This window comes from Somniosus microcephalus, chromosome 17, assembly GCF_052327205.1.
Source record: "Somniosus microcephalus isolate GS21.2 chromosome 17, FLI_Smic_1.0, whole genome shotgun sequence".
Classification (NCBI taxonomy): Eukaryota; Metazoa; Chordata; class Chondrichthyes; order Squaliformes; family Somniosidae; genus Somniosus; species Somniosus microcephalus.
The window spans coordinates 4,276,758-4,300,315 of NC_141003.1; the positions used below are offsets into that span (position 1 = coordinate 4,276,758).

The 23,558-nt window shown below is 48.4% G+C and overlaps 1 protein-coding gene across 1 annotated transcript in view; it reads right to left on the minus strand.

Annotated features, from left to right (window-relative positions):
- LOC147105457 (chloride anion exchanger-like) overlaps nt 1–23,558 on the minus strand; it is a 152,403-nt gene that overhangs the window by 19,206 nt on the left and 109,639 nt on the right. Inside the window, exons 11-13 of the mRNA XM_086009823.1 lie at nt 19,590–19,667; nt 18,216–18,311; nt 15,237–15,343 (exon numbers count right to left, since the gene is read on the minus strand). Coding sequence (XP_085865949.1) covers nt 15,237–15,343; nt 18,216–18,311; nt 19,590–19,667 — 281 coding nt within the window. The remainder of the gene's footprint in view (nt 1–15,236; nt 15,344–18,215; nt 18,312–19,589; nt 19,668–23,558) is intronic.

Here is a 23,558-nt window from a genome sequence, read left to right on the forward strand (position 1 = left end):
CATGTTCCACCCTATCCCCGTACCCACGTATTTAATCCCCCTAACACTAAGGGTCAATTTATCATAGCCAATCAACCTAACCCGCACATCTTTGGACTGTATATAGATACTGTATATAGAAATTATATAAATACTGTATATAGATACTGTATATAGAAACTGTATATAGATACTGTAGATAGATACTGTATATAGAAACTGTGTATAGCTACTGTAGCTAGATACTGTATATAGATACTGTAGATAGATACTGTATATATAGATAATGTATATAGATACTGTATATAGAAACTGTAGATAGATACTGTATATAGATACTGTAGATAGATACTGTATATAGATACTGTAGATACTGTATATAGATACTGTATATATAATGTAGATAGATACTGTAGATAGATACTGTAGATAGATACTGTAGATACTGTAGATAGAAACTGTAGATAGATACTGTATATAGATACTGTAGATAGATACTGTAGATAGAAACTGTATATAGATACTGTACATAGATACTGTAGATAGATACTGTAGATAGATACTGTAAATAGATACTGTAAATAGATACTGTATATAGAAACTGTAGATGATACTGTAGATAGATACTGTAGATAGATCTGTATATAAATACTGTATATAGATACTGTATATAGATATACTGTAGATATATACTGTATATAAATACTGTAGATAGATACTGTATATAGATACTGCAGATAGATACTGTAGATAGATACTGTAGATACTGTAGATAGATACTGTAGATAGATACTGTATATAGATACTGTAGCAAACTGAATCAGGCCAGTGGTCAACTAGACATGCAGACTAGAGCTTAATGTGTATCACAAGTGGTGTTTCATCACCCATGGCAGTTGTGTGCAGCAATGAACAAGCCAGAAACAGCAGTTACTTTCCCACCTACTCCTTGTCCTACAACCACTCCCCGAACTGAACCATTGCCCTGCCTTTATCCTTCCAGGCTGGGGGTCATTCCTGATTGACCTGAATTGCCACTAAAGATTTCTTAAAGCTATACTACCTTGCCTTGGTCATTCTGACATTTTATACAATTTCTTAAAGTTGTAGCCCAATCGCGGACACAGAGCTCTCAAAAGCTGATGGTCACATATCGTCGCTCTTTCACTCTGTTACAATACAATTCGCAAAACAGGGAAGAAAGTGACAAGTGCAAGGCTGCATATTATGGGGGACACAAGCAACTCACATGACTGTGCCAAGAATTCAAATCTAGACAATAGGCCACATCTGGGATTTACATGAAGGGAACGATCCTTCGATCTGTAAAGTACACAATGTCACCAAGGCAAATGTTGGTATGTTAACTAGATAAAACTTCCTGCTTCCTTCAGGTTCAGTGTCATAAGAGTTTACACCATCAGAAGCAAACCCCCAGTCAGCTTGGGTCCAGTACCAGCTGCACAGAGATAATCTGAATAAATCGCAGTTACAGAGTGCACCTCATACAGAGAATAACATCCCAGAGAAAATGAGGGGGGGAGGGGGAGCTGTAAACACGTCAAAGAAAAATGTTTTCAAGAGGCTTTTGATAGTAGGAAGGGGCATGGTGAGATGGAGGGATTTGAGGGATGGGATTCAAGGAAGGTGGTGGGAGGGGTGGGTATAAGAACATAAGAACATAATGTTGTGTATGTAACCTGTTCCACCTTAAGAGAGCTTAAGCCTGTTCCACCTTAAGAGATGTACTACTTTCTCAGGCTGCTGTAGACGTAATACCGGGGGTGAACACACCGGTATATAAGCACTGTGCAGTAATCTTGTATTCAGTATAGTCCCTACCTCCAACCAGTAAAGACCTGTTTTTATTGTTACTCATTAGTCTGTGTCTTAATTAACTAAATAATTCACAGACTTAACACTGGTGACGAGTCAGGTTCTTACCCTGCGGCAGTTATTCCACGGCGGTTGAAGAGAGGTTTCAAACCACACCACCCCACTGGAAGTGACAGGCATTAGGACCCTGAAGCCTCCATCAGCTTGTGAACCGGAGTAGAAGACAGGGCTGGGGAAGACACAGGTACAGGGCGATAGCGATCGGCAGATAAGGGCCGGGCCGCTTTGAAGTGAGGGGCGCAGCCGGGCCATCGATCGCAACCACCGATAAGGGCCGCACTCGGGCTGAAAGGGCAGCGGCTGCAGAAATTGAAGGCGCGAGAGCCGCGGTGCACAGCGCGGGCCATCGATCGCGATCGGGAGATAAGGGCTTTGGAGTGCGAGGCGCAGCCGGGCCATCGATCGCAAGCACTGATAAGGGCCGGGCCGCTTTCAAGTGCGAGGCGCAGCCGGGCCATCGATCGCATCCGCTGATAAGGGCCGCACTCGGGCGATCGCGGCGAAGATAAGGGCCGCACTCGGGGGCTGAAGGGAGACGGCGTCGGGGGACGGGTGAAGACCGCCAAGCGCGGGAAAACCGCCATTTTGTGGGCGGAGGACGACGGCAAGAGCGGGAAGCCGCCATCTTTGATAACAAGTAAAGAAAATAAAATCTGAGAAATTGCAAATCTACAATGCCTAAACACGGGAATATTAGCACCTTTGATAGTGACCTCGAAGATTGGGCCATATATATTGAATGAGTAACGTGAACCGACTACACCACAGAGGTTGAATCTGTGAACTGTTTTCCGCAGAGACTGAATCTGTGATATGTTACGTTAAACATGAAGTTATATATGTATATATGTTATTACGTTATGTTAAATGGGGGGGATGACTATAAAGCTAAGAAGGGAGGAGTGTTGTGTATGTAACCTGTTCCACCTTAAGAGAGTCTCCAAGAAGCAGAAAAGGAAAAGTAAAAACAGAAGATGACCCATCTGAACCATTATCACCTCTACCAGATCACACACGTGGTCCCTCCGAACGGAGCCAAATCAGTTCGGAAGTTCAAGCTGTTAAATCCATGAAAGGACTATTGAATGAGTAACGTGAACCGACTGCACCACAGAGATTGAATCTGTGAACTGTTTTCCGCAGAGACTGAATTTGTGATATGTTACGTTAAACATGAAGTTATATATGTATATATGTTATTACGTTATGTTAAATGGGGGGGATGACTATAAAGCTAAGAAGGGAGGAGTGTTCCACCTGTTCCACCTTAAGAGAGCTTAAGCCTGTTCCACCTTAAGAGATGTACTACTTTCTCAGGCTGCTGTAGACGTAATACCGGGGGTGAACACACCGGTATATAAGCACTGTGCAGTAATCTTGTATTCAGTGTAGTCCCTACCTCCAACCAGTAAAGACCTGTTTTTATTGTTACTCATTAGTCTGTGTCTTAATTAACTAAATAATTCACAGACTTAACACATAAGAATTAGGAGCAGGAGTAGGCCACACGGCCCCTCGAGCCTGCTCCTCCATTTATTAAGATCATGGCTGATCAGCGACCTCAACTCCACTTTCCCGCCCAATCTCCATATCCCTTGATTCCCCTAGAGTCCAAAAAATCCATCTATCTCGGCCTTGAATATACTCAATGATTCAGCCTCCACAGCCCTCTGGGGCAGAGAATTCCAAAGATTCACAACCCTCTAAGTGAAGAAATTCCTCTTCATCTCAGTTTTAATTGGCCGACGCCTTATCCTGAGACTATGCCCCTTAGTTTCAGACTCTCCAGCCAGGGGAAACAACCTTTCCGCATCTACCCTGTCAATCCCCTTCAGAATCTCATATGTTTCAATGAGATCACCTCTCATTCTTCTAAACGCCAGCGAGTATAGGCCCAATCTACTCAATCTCTCCTCATAGGACAGCCCTCTCATCCCAGGGATCAATCTAGTGAACCTTCGTTGTACCGCCTCTGTTACGTCCGTGTAATAATAAGAAAAGGACTGCAGAGAACGGTACAACAGGTGTTTACTCAACGTGGTTCAAACTGCAACTGACTGTACAGATCACTACTCAGGGTTTATATACAGGTGTGGTCACTGCCGGTACTACAGGATACAGGAGCTGTAAAAAGTAGTTCTCCCCCTTAAAGGTACATACATTACAATTCCTCCCCTTTTAGATTAACAGTACCATAACACTCATTTAACAATTAAATATCAAACTAATTACAATTAACACTTTTAACATGCAACATTAACTGAAAATAGTCTATTTATAAATTCAGTCTTTGGGGAGGCTTCCTGATTCTTTCTGGATAACGCCTTTCCCGAGTGTCTCGCTCTTGGTGCGGAGGCGATTCTAACACCCTGTCGTCAGTTGATTCATCAGCTTCCAATGCTATTGTTTCTGAGGTAGATGCGACCTGCACGTCGGGTTCCTCACCAGGTACGTATGGCCGAGACATGGGGTTGAGTCGTTCCTGTGATTCTAGGATCTGGTCAGCATGGCGTCTCACAATGTTCTCCCCAACATCCACTGTGTACATTAGTGGCCACTGCCGTGTGCATATCGTTCCTGGTTGCCATTTCTCTGTTCGGTAGTCGCGGGCCAAGACTGGTTGCCCTACATTGAAGCTCCTTGTCGGCTTCTCATTGATGTGCTGGAATTGCTTACTCTCAACACCTCTTCGTACGTTTGGTCTGAGCAAATCCAGGCGAGATCTTAACCTTCGGTTAAAGAACATCATGGCCGGGGCCTGGTTGGTGACTGCATGTGTCGCATTTCTGTAGGCTAACAGGAAATTGTCCACCTTATGCTGCAGTGGAATGTTGTCATCACACATGGCCTTTACTGCTTTTTTAAAGGTTTGTACGAACCTCTCAGCCAATCCATTTGTGGCTGGATGATACGGGGCGGATGTGTAATGCCTTACCCCATTCCTTTTCATAAATCTTCGAAACTCTTCGGACACAAACTGTGGTCCGTTATCAGAGCAAATCTGCTCTGGCAAGCCGTTCCTGGCAAAAATGGTCTGTAGGACTGCAATAGTTTTCTCCGTGGTGGTGGAGGACATTTTGATCACCTCAGGCCATTTCGAGTGCGCATCCACGGCTATTAAAAACATTGAGTCCATGAATGGACCAGCAAAATCAATATGCACCCGTTGCCATGGAGATGAGGGCCACTCCCATGGGTGTAGAGGGGCATGTGGTGGTACATTTTGGACCTTCTGGCATCCTGAGCAGCTCTTTGTCAGGTCCTCGATTTGCTGATTGATCCCCGGCCACCACACATAAGCCCTAGCAAGGCTTTTCATTTTCACCCCTCCCAGATGACCTTCGTGAAGCTCATTGAGCACTCTCTCCCTTAACTTGGGTGGAATTACCACTCGGGATCCACACATCAAGGTCCCCTGGCATACTGATAGCTGTTCTCTTCTGGATGAGAATGCTGGCAACAGTGAGTCGCCATGTGCTGGCCATCCCTTCACCGTCAAATCATATACCCGAGACAGTGTCGGGTCATTTCGGGTCTCCTTCTCTATACCAGCGTTAGTTACTGGCAAGCATTCAATTATAGTCGAATGAAATATTTCGACAGGATCCACTGCTGGTGCTTCCTCCGCAGTAGGCAGTGGCAGGCGTGATAGCCCATCAGCGTTTCCATGCTGTTTCGTGCCCTTATACTCGATTTCATATTGGTGCGCCCCTAGAAAAAGGGACCATCTTTGTAGCCGTTGCGCAGTCATCACCGGAACGCCCTTCTTTGGATTAAAGATGGAGACAAGTGGTTGGTGGTCAGTCAGCAAGGTGAACTTCTGCCCGTGCAGATAGTGATTGAACTTTTTCGCTCCCCACACTAGGCTGAGGGCCTCCCTGTCAATCTGGGCCTAGTTATGCTCGGCTGAGGTTAGCGACCGAGACGCAAAGGTTACTGGCCTCTCCGAGCCGTCCGGGAATTTGTGCGACAGCACCGCTCCAATGCCATAGGGTGATGCATCACACGCCAACCGAATTGGTAGTGCTGGGTTGAAATGAGCCAACACCTCTTTTGATGTGATCAATGCTTTGCTCTTCTGGAAAGCTCGTTTACATTCGTCACTCCACTTCCATGGTACCCCCGTTTGCAGTAGGGTGTTCAGTGGGTGTAGTACGGTAGACAAATTCAGCAAGAACTTATGGTAGTAGTTTACCAGCCCGAGGAATGACCTCAGTTGTGACACATTTTCCAGTGCTGGAGCCTTGACTACTGCCTCAATCTTTTCAGGGGACTTATGTAACCCCTTGTGGTAAACCACTGTATTGTATATTGCCACCTCTGGGTGGCGCTGTGTATGGAGGCATGCCTCAGCTGACTCCACCCACCACTGTGTGGGTTTCGTTCAGACTTGTTCAGTCACTCACGAAGAAGCATGGTCTCTTCTTAGCTAATAAAAGCCTTATTCATCTCTTCTTTCGACTCATCATCTCTTCTTCGACTCATCACCTTTTATGAAGTAATTGATAAGCGTATCAATTTTATTAGCTAAAAGTTAAATGGCGACACCTGAGGAGCAACAACAGCAACGGATACAGCAGACATTGCTGAGAGCCCTCAGACCACCACGCCTGGACCTCGACCCTCAAGATGTGGGTGCATCAGCCAAGTTTGAACACTGGCTGAGCTGCTTTGAATCCTTCCTCGCAATCTCACAGGTTACAGAGGAGGATCACAAACTGAAAATTTTGACCGCCCAGGTGAGCCATCAAGTATATATGCTAATCCGGGACTCTAATACGTACGTGGCGGCCCTCGAGCTACTAAAAGGGCAATATACGCGCCCAGTGAACACAATTTACGCCCGACACCTCTTGGGATCCCGCAGGCAGCAACCGGGAGAATCGGTAGGGGCATTTGCACGGGCGCTACTGGCACTCTGCAGAGACTGCGATTGTAAAGCGGTAACGGCTGTGGAGCACGCGCAGGGACTCGCCTGTGATGCCTTCGTCAGGGGCCTCCAGTCAGACCACACCCGGCAGAGACTGCTAGAAAGCAAGGAACCCGACCTGAAGACGGCCATTGCCCTTGCGCTCTCGTTAGAGGAGGCCCACCGAAACCTCGAGGCATACCCCCGTAACGGCGCCGAGACATGGCAATCGAAACCGTGGGACACGGGACCGCCGCCCCCGGCACCAACCGCTGCAGCGACCCAACCGAGACAGCAGCCTCCGGTAAGAACTGCTTCGATGCCCAGTAACCAGGCCCAAAAATGCTATTTCTGTGGCCAGTTAAAACATCCCAGAGCGCACTGCCCAGCTAAGACAGCTACCTGCTCGGGCTGCGGGAAGAAAGGCCATTACGCTAACGCCTGCAAGGGGAAGCCAGCCAGCAGCGCAGCGTGCGGGCCGTGGGAGCAGCCATCTTATCCGCCATTTTGTGTACCCCCGGCCGCATGGCATCCGCCGCCATCGTATCCAACGCACTCAACCGCCATTTCGTCACCGGAACCGACCACCGTCTCGGCGGATGACTATAGTGACTCACTAAGCCACATACTGGCCTCCGTGACGCTGGATCAAGGCCACCCTCACCATCTATCCAGCTCCATGATGGATATCGCGGTAAACGGCCGCGCCACCAGTTGCCTGATCGACAGCGGGAGCACAGAGAGTTTCGTCCACCCCGACACGGTACGTAGCCACTCCCTCACGATTCTGCCAACGCACCATCGCATTTCTATGGCGTCCAAGTCCCAGTCAATGGACATCAGCGGCTACTGTGTGGTGACCCTGTCAGTAGGGGGCACTGAATATCAAAAATTTAAACTGCTAGTCCTGCCCCGTCTTTGCGCTGCCGTCCTGCTAGGGTTGGATTTTCAGTGCCACCTTAAGAGTGTCACACTAGCATACGGTGGACCCCTCCCCCCACTCACAGTCTGCAACCAACAACTTTTAAATCGCCCGCTGCAAACCACCTGCAGCCTTTCCACATTAAAAGTCCCCCCCCCTCCCCTGTTCGCTAACCTCACCCGCGACTGTAAACCCATCGCTACCAAAAGCAGGCGGTACAGTGCCGGGGACAGAGCTTTTATCAGCTCTGAGGTGGAGCGGCTCTTGAAGGAGGGCATTATCGAAGGTAGCACTAGCCCCTGGCGAGCCCAGGTTGTAGTCGTTAAAACCACTGCAAAACGCCGCATGGTAATCGACTACAGCCAAACCATAAACCGGTACACCCAGCTGGACGCGTACCCCCTCCCTCGCATATCTGATATGGTCAATCAGATTGCGCAATACAAAGTATTCTCCACCATTGACCTTAAGTCAGCGTACCACCAGCTGCCCATCCGCCATGAGGACCGCCAGTATACTGCCTTCGAGGCAAACGGCCGCCTCTACCACTTCCTTAGGGTCCCCTTCGGCGTCACCAACGGGGTTTCGGTCTTCCAAAGGGAGATGGACCGAATGGTTGACCAGAACGCGCTGCAGGCAACCTTCCCCTATTTGGATAACGTCACCATCTGCGGCCACGACCAGCAGGACCACGACGTTAATCTAGCAAATTTCCTCCGTACGGCCCAACGGCTGAACCTAACGTACAATAAGGAAAAATGTATGTTTCACACCAAGCGCCTGGCCATCCTCGGCTGCGTGGTGGAGAACGGAGTCATCGGGCCCGACCCCGACAGAATGCGCCCCCTAATGGAGCTACCCCTTCCCCACTGCCAAAAAGCACTGAAGAGATGCCTGGGGTTTTTCTCCTACTACGCCCAGTGGGTGCCCCTCTATGCAGACAAAGCCAGGCCCCTCATCAAAGCCACCTCCTTCCCCCTGACACCAGAGGCGTGTGCAGCCTTCACTCTTATCAAGAACGATATCGCGAAGGCCGCAATGCACGCGGTGGATGAGTCCATCCCCTTCCAAGTGGAGAGCGATGCCTCCGACTTCGCCCTAGCCGCGACCCTTAACCAGGCGGGCAGACCCGTGGCCTTTTTCTCAAGGACCCTCCAGGGCCCCGAGACGAGACACTCCTCCGTCGAAAAGGAGGCCCAGGCTATTGTAGAAGCGGTGCATCACTGGAGGCATTACCTGGCCGGGAAACGATTTACCCTGCTCACTGACCAGCGTTCAGTAGCTTTTATGTTTAATAATAAGCAGAGGGGTAAAATCAAGAACGACAAGATCTTGCGGTGGAGAATCGAACTCTCCACCTACAATTATGATATCTTGTATCGGCCAGGGAAACTCAATGAGCCCCCAGATGCCCTATCACGTGGTACATGCGCCAACGCGCAGAGTGATAGGCTGCAGTCCCTCCACAATGACCTCTGCCACCCGGGGGTCACCAGGTTTTTCCATTTTATCAAATCCCGTAACCTGCCCTACTCCATCGAGGAGGTCAGGACCATGACCAAGAGCTGCCAAATCTGCGCCGAGTGCAAACCGCACTTCTATAGGCCGGACAGAGCAAGCCTGATCAAGGCCACCCGCCCCTTCGAACGCCTGAGCGTCGATTTTAAAGGGCCCCTCCCCTCCGCTGACCGCAATGTGTACTTCCTCAACATAGTTGATGAGTACTCCCGTTTCCCCTTTGCCATCCCTTGCCCAGACATGACCAGTACCACGGTCATCAAGTGTCTGAATGACATCTTCGCTCTGTTCGGGTTCCCCAGCTATATACATAGCGACAGGGGCTCATCGTTCATGAGCGACGAACTTCGGCAGTACCTGCTAACAAGAGGTATCGCCACGAGCAGGACCACCAGTTACAACCCCCGGGGGAACGGCCAGGTGGAAAGGGAGAACGCGACGGTTTGGAAGGCAGTCCTCTTAGCACTAAAATCTAAGGGCCTTCCGACCTCCCGCTGGCAGGAGGTCCTCCCTGCAGCGCTTCACTCCATTCGGTCACTGCTTTGTACTGCCACTAATGCGACCCCTCATGAGAAAATGTTCGTTTTCCCCCGGAAGTCTACATCGGGAACCTCGCTACCGGCATGGTTGACTTCTCCTGGGCCCGTCCTACTGCGGAGGCACGTGAGGACGCATAAAACGGACCCCCTGGTCGAGCGGGTGCACCTCCTACACGCCAACCCCCAGTATGCCTGGGTGACATACCCAGACGGGCGGGAGGACACGGTCTCCATACGAGATCTCGCACCCTCGGGTACCCCTGAATTACCACCGTTATCCCCCTTACCACCGTTATCCCCCTTACCACTGTTATCCCCCACCACCCCTCCCAACCCAACCCCTGCAGACGGCATGCCAAAGCCCCAGGAATCTTCGCCAACCACCCAGACACCAGACCCGACGTCGGATGCTGCAACACCACCGCCGCCACCACGACGATCAGGACGTCAGACAAGGCCTCCTGATAGACTTAACTTGTAGTACCCTTCACCCCGCCGGACTTCACATTAAACAAGGGGTGAATGTGGTAAACCACTGTATTGTATATTGCCACCTCTGGGTGGCGCTGTGTATGGAGGCATGCCTCAGCTGACTCCACCCACCACTGTGTGGGTTTCGTTCAGACTTGTTCAGTCACTCACGAAGAAGCATGGTCTCTTCTTAGCTAATAAAAGCCTTATTCATCTCTTCTTTCGACTCATCATCTCTTCTTCGACTCATCACCTTTTATGAAGTAATTGATAAGCGTATCACCCCTCTTTATCAATAACGTGGCCACAATACGAGATCTGCTTCTGGAAAAACTCGCATTTGTGGCGATTAGCTCGGAGCCCATATTCCTTCAATCTAGTGAGCACCTGCTCCAGGTTGGCGAGGTGATCACTGTCATTTTCGCCCGTGACCAGGATGTCGTCCAAATAACACTGGGTCCCTGGAATCCCTTGCAGGACTTGTTCCATTGCCCTTTGCCAAATAGCCGGAGCTGATGCTACCCCGAACACCAGCCAGTTATATTGGTAGAGACCTTTATGAGTGTTGATCGTGAGGTACTGTTTCGAGGCTTCTTCTACCTCCATTTGCAGGTATGCATGGGCCAGATCAATCTTAGTGAAGCGTTTCCCTCCAGATAGCGAGGCGAAAATATCTTCAATCCACGGAAGCGGATATTGTACAGTGTGAAGGACTGGGTTCACCGTCACCTTAAAGTCCCCACAGATGCGAACCTTCTTTGGTTCCCCAGGCGTATTACTCAACGACCTCTTCATTACAGGAACGATGGGTGTAGCCCACTCGCTCCAGTCCACTTTGGACAGTACTCCTGAACGTTCCAAACCTTCCAGCTCTGCTTCGACGGCTGGGCAGATCGCATAAGGTACCGGTCTGGCCGTAAAAAACTTTGGGCTTGCATTTTCCTCTATTTTGTTCGTCGCTGTTATGCCTTTTAGTGTTCCGAGTCCCTGCTGGAACACTTCTTGTGCGTCAGTTAGCATTTTTGACAGTCATCCAGGTGTGACGTCATCATCCTTTTTGGCATCTACAGTCAGTGCTTGTATGGAATGCCAATCTAGCTGTATCTTCCGGATCCATTCACGTCCTAGTAGTGGTGGTCCTCCATCTGGCAATACATATAGGTCCATTTTTGGTGTTTCCTTGTCGTTATATATAAAGTTCACCCTTATTTTTCCTTTCGGGTAGACCTTTTGCCCCGTGTACGTCTTCAAGACAATCTTTGTATCTCTCAAGGGTATATGTGAGAATAGCCGCTTGTAGTCCCTTCGGTTTATGACTGTTAGGGCTGATCCTGTGTCTAATTCCATTTTCACTTGGACTCCTGCTATCTTGAGCGTGACCCAGATAGTTTGGTGATTCTCCGTTTTGTTCACATTATGTAGTTTCAGACAACCCAGCTCCTTGCTTCCGGAGTCTGTATCACTCTTCTGTTCGTCTGAACTACTCTCCGTCACCTTATGTACCTTCTTGTGCTTCTCCTGTGGAGATTTCTTGCTGCTGGTTTTCTTTCCCGACCTGCAGACTCTTGCTATGTGTCCTACTTTTCCACACTGTCTGCACACTTTGTCCTTGAACCAGCAATCATTATGGTCGTGTGTTGTTCTGCCGCAGCGATAGCACTTCACTGTTCCGTATGACATTTCATTTGTGCCATATTCTTGCGGTCTCCGTTGTATCTCTGCAGTGCCCCGTGCTGCTGCTTCGTGTGATACTGCAATGCTGAAAGCCTTGTCCAGCGTAAGATCCTTTTCTGATAGAAGCCATTTCTGGGTTCCTTCACTTTGAAGCCCACACACAAACTTGTCCCTTAAAGTATCTGCTAGTCCCGTTCCAAACTGGCAGTGTTTCGATAGCTTGCGCAGTTCCGTTAAATACTCAGCATTACTTTCATCTTTATGCTGGTTCCTTTTGTGAAACTTAAATCTTTCTGCTATCAGCAGCGGTGTGGGGTTTAAGTGGTCCTGTAGGATTGACACTATGTTTTCAAAATCCTTTTCTACTGGCTTCTCTGGGGTTACTAGGTTTCATAGTAAGCCATACATGTTTGCACCCATTGAATTCAACAATACCAGCGCTTTCTTGTCATCTGGCACTTCATTCGCCTTGCAGTATACTTCTATGCGTTCGACATATGTCGTCCAATCTTCGACTTCATTGTCGAACGCTGTGATACTGCCACTCTTCGGCATTTTTGGGTGTGGTTAGACTGGCTTAAAATGGCGTCTCCCGCGCTTTCCTTTCTTCCCCGCTGCGGCTTAAAATGGCGTCTCCCGCGCTTTCCTTTCTTCCCCGCTGCGGCTTAAAATGGCGTCTCCCGCGCTGCTGCCAACGCCGCTCTCGGCGGTCCTCGTGGCAAATGGGGACGCCCTGTGGGTTTCGTGCGCTGCTCCTGCGCTGCTGCAAATGCCGCTCTCTGCGGTCCTCGTGGCAATGGCAGCGCCTCGCGTTTTCCTGCGCGCCTCTCTCCCCCGTTGACGCTGCTCGGCCCTTGACCACCGGCTGCGCTCTGCTCTCTCTCGTCTCTCTCCCCCGTTGACGCCGCTCGGTCTTGAACACCGGCTGCGCCCTGTGTGCTCTGCCCTCTCTCTCTCCCCCATCAACGCTGCTCGGCCTTTTTCTGTGCCGCTCGGTCGGGCTCTAGCCCATCGCTGTCCGGGAAGGGTCTGCGCAGTACCTGTTGCCAGGCCGTTTCGCTGGACCACCGTGACTGGAAAGCCAAGCCTGGCTCTCGACAGCCTCCCCTGCGATGCTCAACTCTGCTGGATGACTGGGCGGTTGCCCGTGGTCGACGCCTGTGCTTCTGGACTCGACCTTCTTCCATTGTTCTCCAGGAGCGAATCCCTGGGAGGTGATGCAGAGTTGCAGGTAGGTTCGAATCTGCTCGTCGCCACTGTTACGTCCATGTAATAATAAGAAAAGGACTGCAGAAAACGGTACAACAGGTGTTTACTCAACGTGGTTCAAACTGCAACTGACTGTACAGATCACTACTCAGGGTTTATATACAGGTGTGGTCACTGTCGGTACTACAGGATACAGGAGCTGTAAAAAGTAGTTCTCCCCCTTAAAGGTACATACATTACAGCCTCCAAGGCAAGTATATCCTTCCTCAGAAAAGGAGACCATAACTGTGCCCAGTACTCCAGGTGTGGTCTGACCAAGGCCCTGTACAATTGTAGCAAGACTTCCTTACTCTTATACTCCAACCCCCTTGCAATAAAAGCCGACATGCCATTTGCCTTCCTAATTGCTCGCTGTACCTGGATGCTAACTCTGTGTTTCCTGTACGAGGACACCCAAATCTCTCTGAACACCAACATTTACTAGTTTCTCACCTTTTAAAAGAAAAAAGAAAGACTTGCATTTCTATAGCACCTTTCACGACCACTGGACGTCTCAAAGCTTTACAGCCAATGAAATACTTTTTGAAGTGTAGTCACTGTTGTAATGTAGGAAACACTGCAGCAATTTGCGCACAGCAAGCTCCCACAAACAGCAAGGTGATAATGACCGGATAATCTGTTTTTTAGTGATGTTGGTTGAGGGATAAATATTGGCCCAGACACTGGGGCTAACTCCCCTGCTCCTCTTCGAAATAGTGCCCTGGGATCTTTTACATCTGCCTGAGAGAGCAGGTTTAATGTCTCATCCAAAAGATGGCACCTCCGACAGTGCAGCCCTCCCTCAGTACTGCACTAGAGTGTCAGCCTGGATTATGTGCTGAAGTCTTTGGAGTGGGACTCGAATCCACAACCTTCTGACTCAGAGGCAAGTGTGCTACCCACTGAGCCACTGGCTGACACTTAAAATATTTTTTAAATATTCTGGTTTTCTATTCTTCCTACCAAAATGAATAACCTCACATTATGCTCCATCTGCCACCTTCTTGCCCAATCACTTAACCTGTCAATATCCCTTTGCAGCCTTTTTGCGTCCTCCTCACAGCTTACTGGCCCACCTAGCTTTGTATCGTCAGCAAACGTGGATACCTTGCACTCGGTCCCTTCATTTAAGTCATTAATATAGATTGTAAATAGCTGAGGCCCCAACACTGATCCCTGTGGCACCCCACTAGTTACAGCCTGCCAACCGGAAAATGACCCGTTTATCCCTACTCTCTGTTTTCTGTCCGTTAACCAATCCTCTATCCATGTTAATACATTACCCCCAACTCTATGAGCCATTATCTTGCGTAGCAAGTTTTAATGTGGTACCTTATCGAATGCCTTTTTGAAATCCAAATATACTACATCCACTGGTTCCCCTTTATCTACCCTGCTAGTTACATCCTCAAAAAACTCTAATAAATTTTTTAAACACGATTTCCCTTTCATAAAACCATATTGACTCTACCTAATCATGTTATGATTTTCTAAGTGCCCTGTTACCACTTCCTTAATGGATTCCAGCATTTTCCCGCCGACTGATATCAGGCTAGCTGGCCTGTAGTTCCCTGTTTTCTCTCTCCCTCCTTTCTTGAATAGCAGTGTTACATTTGTGACTTTCCAATCTGCTGGGTCGTTCTAGAATCTAGGGAATTTTGGAAGATCACACCCAATGCATCCACTATCTCTGCAGCCACCTCTTTCAGAATCCTAGGATGTAGGCCGTCAGTTCCTGGGGATTTGCTGGCTTTTAGTCCCATTAGTTTCTCAAGTACTTTTTCTCTACTGATATTAATGACGTTAAATTCCTCACCCTCATTAGCCCCTTGGTTCCCCACTATTTTTGGTGTGATTTGGCGGAGTGGAGGAATGGGGAGCGAGGAGTGGGTCAGTGGGTGTGTGGGCACAGGAAAAGGGTGAGTGTGTGGGACAGGTGACCAAAAGCTTGGTCAAAGAGATGGTTTTAAGGAGTGTTTTAAAGGATGAGAGAGAGGCGGAGGGAATTCCAGAGCTCAGGGCTCGGCAGCAGAAGGCACGGCCGCCAATGGTGGGGCGATTGAATCGGGGATTTACTCACAACTGTGTTCTCAGCACAACCGTCAGGAGCTCAAATCCGACACCAACCCCAAGTCCGATGTCAAGCCCGAGCAGGACGGCTGCAAGGAAAGCGATTAACCAAACCAGCTGTAAGAAAAGAAAACTTACATCAAAGATATGGAATCAGCAAAATAACAAGCTAATTGAATAATTCTCTGTGACAGTGTCAATCACAATAATATTCAGAGACAGTGTCAGTCACAATAATACTCAGGGACAGTGTCAATCACAATAATACTCAGAGACAGTGTCAATCACAATAATACTCAGAGACAGTGTCAATCACAATAATACTCAGGGACAGTGTCAGTCACAATAATACTCAGGGACAGTGTCAATCACAATAATACTCAGAGACAGTGTCAGTCACAATAATACTCAGGGACAGTGTCAATCACAATAATACTCAGGGACAGTGTCAATCACAATAATACTCAGAGACAGTGTCAGTCACAATAATACCCAGGGACAGTGTCAATCACAATAATACTCAGAGACAGTGTCAGTCACAATAATACTCAGGGACATTGTCAATCACAATAATACTCAGGGACAGTGTCAATCACAATAATACTCAGGGACAGTGTCAATCACAATAATACCCAGGGACAGTGTCAATCACAATAATACTCAGGGACAGTGTCAGTCACAATAATACTCAGGGACAGTGTCAATCACAATAATACTCAGGGACAGTGTCAATCACAATAATACTCAGAGACAGTGTCAATCACAATAATACTCAGGGACAGTGTCAGTCACAATAATACTCAGGGACATTGTCAATCACAATAATACTCAGAGACAGTGTCAGTCGCAATAATACTCAGGGACATTGTCAATCACAAGAATACTCAGGGACAGTGTCAGTCACAATAATACTCAGGGACATTGTCAATCACAATAATACTCAGGGACAGTGTCAATCACAATAATACTCAGGGACAGTGTCAATCACAATAATACTCAGAGACTGTCAGTCACAATAATACTCAGGGACATTGTCAGTCACAATAATACTCAGGGACAGTGTCAATCACAATAATACTCAGGGACAGTGTCAATCACAATAATACTCAGGGACAGTGTCAATCACAATAATACTCAGAGACAGTGTCAATCACAATAATACTCAGGGACAGTGTCAATCACAATAATACTCAGGGACAGTGTCAATCACAATAATACTCAGAGACAGTGTCAATCGCAATAATAATCAGAGACAGTGTCAATCACAATAATACTCAGGGACAGTGTCAATCACAATAATACTCAGGGACATTGTCAGTCACAATAATACTCAGGGACAGTGTCAATCACAATAATACTCAGGGACATTGTCAGTCACAATAATACTCAGGGACAGTGTCAATCACAATAATACTCAGGGATAGTGTCAATCACAATAATACTCAGGGACAGTGTCAATCTCAATAATACTCAGGGACAGTGTCAATCAGAATAATACTCAGGGACAGTGTCAATTACAATAATACTCAGAGACAGTATCAGTCACAATAATACTCAGGGACAGTATCAGTCGCAATAAAATCGATGAAGTACAAAGGTGAAGATTTTAGGAGAAAGGGAAGGCTGAGGCATATGACGAGATCCACAGTTTTGAGATCCTGAAAAATAATAAGTTACGGTAGACGTTAGTGCAAAAATAGCATTGATTTCAACAGCATGAGGTTCTGAGAAAATAGAAAGACAACATATTTGGAATTCAGGGGAAGGAGGGAAGTTGAGAGAAGCTCCAACTACAGTGGGAGGGATAAAATAGAGAGTGGTTGCGATGGAGAGAAAGAGAAATAGAGAGAGAGTGAGAGAGTTAGAGAGAGACAGAGTGTGAGATAGAGAGTAACAGAGTGAGAGATTGATAGTGAGAAGGAAACAGAGAGTGAGATAGAAAGAAAAACAGAGAAAGAGAAAACAGAGAGAGAGAGGCAGACAGGCAGACAGAGAGATACAGAAACACAGGGAGAGAGAGAGATACAGAGATAGAGAGAAACAGAGGGAAACAAAGAGATAGAGAGAATCAGAGAGAGTATCAGAGAGAGAGAGAGAGGGAGTGACAATCAGAGAGAGAGAGGGACAGAGAGAGAAAGTATCAGAGAGAGAATCAGAGAGAGAGAGAGACAGAAACACATATAGAGAGAGAGATACAGAGAGAGAGAGAAAGGTTGGATGTTGAACATGAGATGCTATTTAGCTTTCTTATCCAGGAGTCTGAGAGGTGAGAGAACAGTCTCCCAGATATGGGAGCAGGAATCTAAGCCTGGACCAAGGGTTTTTGAAGAGAAAATAATCTTTTGACACCAAAGAGGAAGCCAAACTCCTTGGAAGCACCTGCTGTGGAGCTGCGGGTGAGGGCAGAGGAGATAGGGAAGCAAAGAATTTTGATAGTTGAAAGCGGATTAAGAGTGGAGCTGTCAAAAGCAAAAGGTATTCCTGATTGTTTAGACTTGTGGGAAAAGTGTATCTGAGGAAGAGAAAGAAGCGGTTTACTTATATAAGCTCACGCTCAGATTATATTGACAAAAGAGAAACTTTCATGATCTGGAAACTCTCCATTAAGAAGTGGACACATGGCAACATGATCACACTTTCAACATCTATCATCCTGGAGTGTTCTGCTTACCAGTTGCACAGTGTTGGTTAAAACAAACTAGGGTGTTATCCAAGGCACCTTAACCATCTCTTTAAAGCTCATCCCAGCTTAATAAACCTCTTGTCATTAGTGAAAAGATTGATATAGAGCAAGGTTCTCAGCAAGGGTCTGAATGACAGGCAGCATTGCAGAGAATGGTGTGCACAGCTCCCCCAGTCTGTTAGCATCAGTGCTGCTTTGCGCAGAGAGGAAAGGCAGGAAGGACTGATTGAGCAGAAGGACTGAGATCCAAAGAGCGGTAGATGGTGAAGTTGCTGGCAGTATGAGCTGAATCTTACTCGCACTTACACAATCATACTTGTCCTTCTTCCACAGAACTCCGATTTCTCTGAACTGCATTAACATTCCTTTCAAATTAACAATAACAAGAGCTCCCAGAACCGACTGTGAGGAAAATAAAAAGACAAAGTTAGTATCTGTGTCGGCGCGCCTGTAATCAAGACTTCTTCTCATGTATTTTGATTTATTCAGATAGAACGATGCAACATTTGTATGGACGCTTTAACAGTTTCACTGCGAGACTGAGCGTATTGGACAGATTCTGTATGCTGATCTCCCTTATGGATTATGAGGCCATTATCAGCTGTGAAATACTCGCTAACTTCTCCCCAGGAGCGAGGACTGCAGCGTACCTGAACCCGACCAAATGGGATCCAATGGAAATGGTTCATCGATCAGTTACAATTTTTCACTTTCTCTTTTTTTAAGGAATTTTAAAGTGACTCAAAAGTTGTATCTTATTTATTGAGTACAAAAGCCAGGATGTTATGCTAAATCTTTATAAAACACTGGTTCGGCCTCAGCTGGAGTATTGTGTCCAATTCTGGGCACCGCACTTTAGGAAGGATGTGAAGCCCTTGCAGAGGAGATTTACTAGAATGGTTCCAGGGATGAGGGACTTCAGTTACTTGGAGAGACTGGAGAAGCTGGGGTTGTTCTCATTGTAGCAGAGAAGGTTAAGAGGAGATTTTTTAGAGGTGTTCAAAATCATGAATGGTTTTGATAGAGTAAATAAAGAGAAACTGTTTCCAGTGGCAGGAGGGTCGGTAACCAGAGGACACAGATTTAGGGTCATTGGCAAAAGAACCAGAGGGGAGATTAGAAGAAATCTTTTTAAACAGCGAGTTGTTGTGATCTGGAATGCGCTGCCTGAAAGGGCGGAGGAAGCAGATTCAATAGTAACTTTCAAAAGGGAATTGGATAAATACTTGTAAAGGAAACATTTGTAGAGCTACGAGGAAAGAGCAGGGGGGAGTGGGACTATTGGAGAGCTCTACCAAAGAGCCGGCACAGGCACGATGGGCCGAATGGTCTCCTTCTGTGCTGTAAGATTCTGTGACTCTATATTAGAGGAATGGCTGGTTTTACTGCCAATCACAGCTCTCTGACTGCTAATTGGTCAAATTACCTATCAAACAAATGATGTTTGTAAAATAGACAGGAACTGTATTTTATTCTGTCTGGTTAAACAATTGATCACCTGTGAAACTGAAAGGTATAATATGTGCAGCAACAATATTTCTATAGAGAAACATCCGAAGGAGCCTGGCAGCTTTCAATGAACCTGTTGATTCCTCTTGTTTGAAGGCGGAACATGTTGGCAATGGTCAATAAAGTACAGAATACTCAGTCATTTCAAAGCAGTGATGTGCGATTCCTTACCTTGGGTAGAGGGGCGAGCAGGAATCCGATGGCCAGAGTTACAATCATCACAATCAAAGCAGATATCAGACTGGCAACCTGTACCAAAATGGATTGGTTTTCACCAATTAATAATGTTCTCATTTATTTTATATTGCTTTTTGCCACTCTAACTTCGCCATTTGTACAATAATCTGGCCTAGAAATTCAGTGGGCTGTGCCACCCGCTAGCACCCTAAGAGGGCACTTAGTGGGTTTTACGCCACTGGCCACGCCTCCCGCTAAATTTAGCGGGACGCTAATGGTGGCGCTAGCCGTTAGCGCTGCGCCGCTACTGATGTACGTCATCGGTGTGCGCAGCGCCCCGCTACCGCCCCGAACGCGAAATTTAGTAGCGCCCCCTGCTTTAACGCCGGTCGCAATTTGTGACCGGTTCAGGGGGGCCTACCTGCGGCGGTAGAGGCACTGAGGTGCAGGGCAGCCATTTTTTTTGCTGGCCGCCTGCCAGCACCTCCCCGCGCCGCCAGCCCCGGCCTCCTGAGCCCTCCCCCCCCACCCCCGCGGAGTGCCGGCTGTGTCCCAAGAGCCCGGCACTTCTCCTCGGTGCCGGGCTCTTTTGCTGGCACTCGCACTCTTCCAGTGCGCTGCAGCAGGCACCTCCCCTTTAAGAAGGGGAGGAAGGCCTGCACTACTGCAGTGCGCCGTGCCGCAGCGTGTGGCGCTGTGGCACGTTGCGCTGCGATTTTCAGTTGCAGCGCCCCAAGAGGGATGCGGGGCGCCTCGAGTAGTGCCACACTTCTGTCTGGGGCACTGAAAGTGAATTTGCGGCGGGCGGCCGTGACTCCTTCCGGGGCGGTACTTCCGGCGCCCTGGCGAGACTGGCGCCCCAAACGTGGCGCCAGTGAATTTCTAGGCCTCTCTGTTTCTCAGTTGAAAGGCTGCATGATTGCCCAGTGTTTGATTGCCCAGTGTCTGATTGCCCAGTGTCTGATTGCCCAGTGTCTGATTCCCCAGTGTCTGATTGCCCAGTGTCTGATTATCCAGTGCCTGATTGCCCAGTGTCTGATTGCCCAGTGTCTGATTGCCCAGTGTCTGATTGCCCAGTGTCTGATTGCCCAGTGTCTGATTATCCAGTGCCTGATTGCCCAGTGTCTGATTGCCCAGTGTCTGATTGCCGAGTGTCTGATTGCCCATTGTCTGATTGCCCAGTGTCTGATTGCCCAGTGCCTGATTGCCCAGTGCCTGATTGTCCAGTGTCTGATTGCCCAGTGTCTGATTGTCCAGTGTCTGATTGCCCAGTGTCTGATTGCCCAGTGCCTGATTGCCCAGTGCCTGATTGTCCAGTGTCTGATTGCCCAGTGTCTGATTGCCCAGTGTCTGATTGCCCAGTGTCTGATTGCCCAGTGTCTGATTACCCAGTGTCTGATTGCCCAGTGTCTGATTGCCCAGTGTCTGATTACCCAGTGTCTGATTGCCCAGTGTCTGATTGCCCAGTGTCTGATTCCCCAGTGTCTGATTATCCAGTGTCTGATTGCCCAGTGTCTGATTGCCCAGTGTCTGATTGCCCAGTGTCTGATTGCCCAGTGTCCGATTGCCCAGTGTTTGATGGCCCAGTGTCAGATTGCCCATTGCCTGATTATCCAGTGTCTGATTGCCTAGTGTCTGATTGCCCAGTGTCTGATTGCCCAGTGCCTGATTACCCAGTGTCTGATTGCCCAGTGTCTGATTGCCCGGTGACTGATTGCCCAGTGTCCAATTAGACAGTGCCCAATTGCCCAGTTTCTGATTGCCCAGTGCTTGATTGCTCAGTGCCTGTTTGCCCAGTGCCTGATTGCCCAGTGCTTGATTGCCCAGTGCCCAGTGTCTGATTGCCCAGTGCTTGATTGCCCAGTGCCTAGTGTCTGATTGCTCAGTGCTTGATTGCCCAGTGTCTGATTGCCCAGTGTCTGATTGCCCAGTGCCTGATTGCCCAGTGTCTGATTGCCCAGTGCTTGATTGCCCAGTGTCTGATTGCCCAGTGTCTGATTGCCCAGTGTCTGATTATCCAGTGCCTGATTGCCCAGTGTCTGATTGCCCAGTGTCTGATTGCCCAGTGTCTGATTGCCCAGTGCCTGATTGCCCAGTGTCTGATTGCCCAGTGCCTGATTATCCAGTGTCTGATTGCCCAGTGTCTGATTGCCGAGTGTCCGATTGCCCATTGTCTGATTATCCAGTGTCTGATTGCCCAGTGCTTGATTGCCCAGTGCCTAGTGTCTGATTGCTCAGTGCTTGATTGCCCAGTGTCTGATTGCCCAGTGTCTGATTGCCCAGTGCCTGATTGCCCAGTGTCTGATTGCCCAGTGCTTGATTGCCCAGTGTCTGATTGCCCAGTGTCTGATTGCCCAGTGTCTGATTATCCAGTGCCTGATTGCCCAGTGTCTGATTGCCCAGTGTCTGATTGCCCAGTGTCTGATTGCCCAGTGTCTGATTGCCCAGTGCCTGATTGCCCAGTGTCTGATTGCCCAGTGCCTGATTATCCAGTGTCTGATTGCCCAGTGTCTGATTGCCGAGTGTCCGATTGCCCAGTGTCTGATTATCCAGTGTCTGATTGCCCAGTGTCTGATTGCCCAGTGTCTGATTGCCCAGTGTCTGATTGCCCAGTGTCTGATTGCCCAGTGTCTGATTACCCAGTGTCTGATTGCCCAGTGTCTGATTGCCCAGTGTCTGATTGCCCAGTGTCTGATTGCCCAGTGTCTGATTGCCCAGTGTCTGATTACCCAGTGTCTGATTATCCAGTGTCTGATTGCCCAGTGTTTGATTACCCAGTGTCTGATTGCCCAGTGACTGATTACCCAGCGTCTGATTGCCCAGCGTCTGATTGCCCAGTGTCTGATTGCCCAGTGCCTGATTGCCCAGTGTCTGATTGCCCAGTGCCTGATTATCCAGTGTCTGATTGCCCAGTGTCTGATTGCCGAGTGTCCGATTGCCCATTGTCTGATTATCCAGTGTCTGATTGCCCAGTGCTTGATTGCCCAGTGCCTAGTGTCTGATTGCTCAGTGCTTGATTGCCCAGTGTCTGATTGCCCAGTGTCTGATTGCCCAGTGCCTGATTGCCCAGTGTCTGATTGCCCAGTGCCTGATTATCCAGTGTCTGATTGCCCAGTGTCTGATTGCCGAGTGTCCGATTGCCCAGTGTCTGATTATCCAGTGTCTGATTGCCCAGTGTCTGATTGCCCAGTGTCTGATTGCCCAGTGTCTGATTGCCCAGTGTCTGATTACCCAGTGTCTGATTACCCAGTGTCTGATTGCCCTGTGTTTGATTACCCAGTGTCTGATTGCCCAGTGTCTGATTACCCAGCGTCTGATTGCCCAGTTTCTGATTGCCCAGTTTCTGATTGCCCAGTGTCTGATTGCCCAGTGCCTGATTGCCCAGTGTCTGATTGCCCAGTGCCTGATTGCCCAGTGCCCAATTGACCAGTGCTTGATTGCCCAGTGTCTGATTGCCCAGTGCCTGATTGCCCAGTGTCTGATTGCCCAGTGCCTGATTGCCCAGTGCCCAATTGACCAGTGCTTGATTGCCCAGTGCCCAATTGCCCAGTGTCTGATTGCCCAGTGCTTGATTGCTCAGTGCCTGTTTGCCCAGTGCCCAGTGCCTGATTGCCCAGTGCTTGATTGCCCAGTGCCCAGTGCCTGATTGCCCAGTGCTTGATTGCCCAGTGCCCAGTGTCTGATTGCTCAGTGCTTGATTGCCCAGTGTCTGATTGCCCAGTGTCTGATTGCCCAGTGCCTGATTGCCCAGTGTCTGATTGCCCAGTGTCTGATTGCCCAGTGCTTGATTGCCCAGTGTCCGATTGCCCAGTGTTTGATTGCCCAGTGTCTGATTACCCAGTGCCTGATTGCCCAGTGCCTGATTGCCCAGTGCCTGATTGCCCAGTGTCTGATTGCCCAGTACCTGATTGCCCAGTGTCTGATTACCCAGTGTTTGATTACCCAGTACCTGATTGCCCAGTG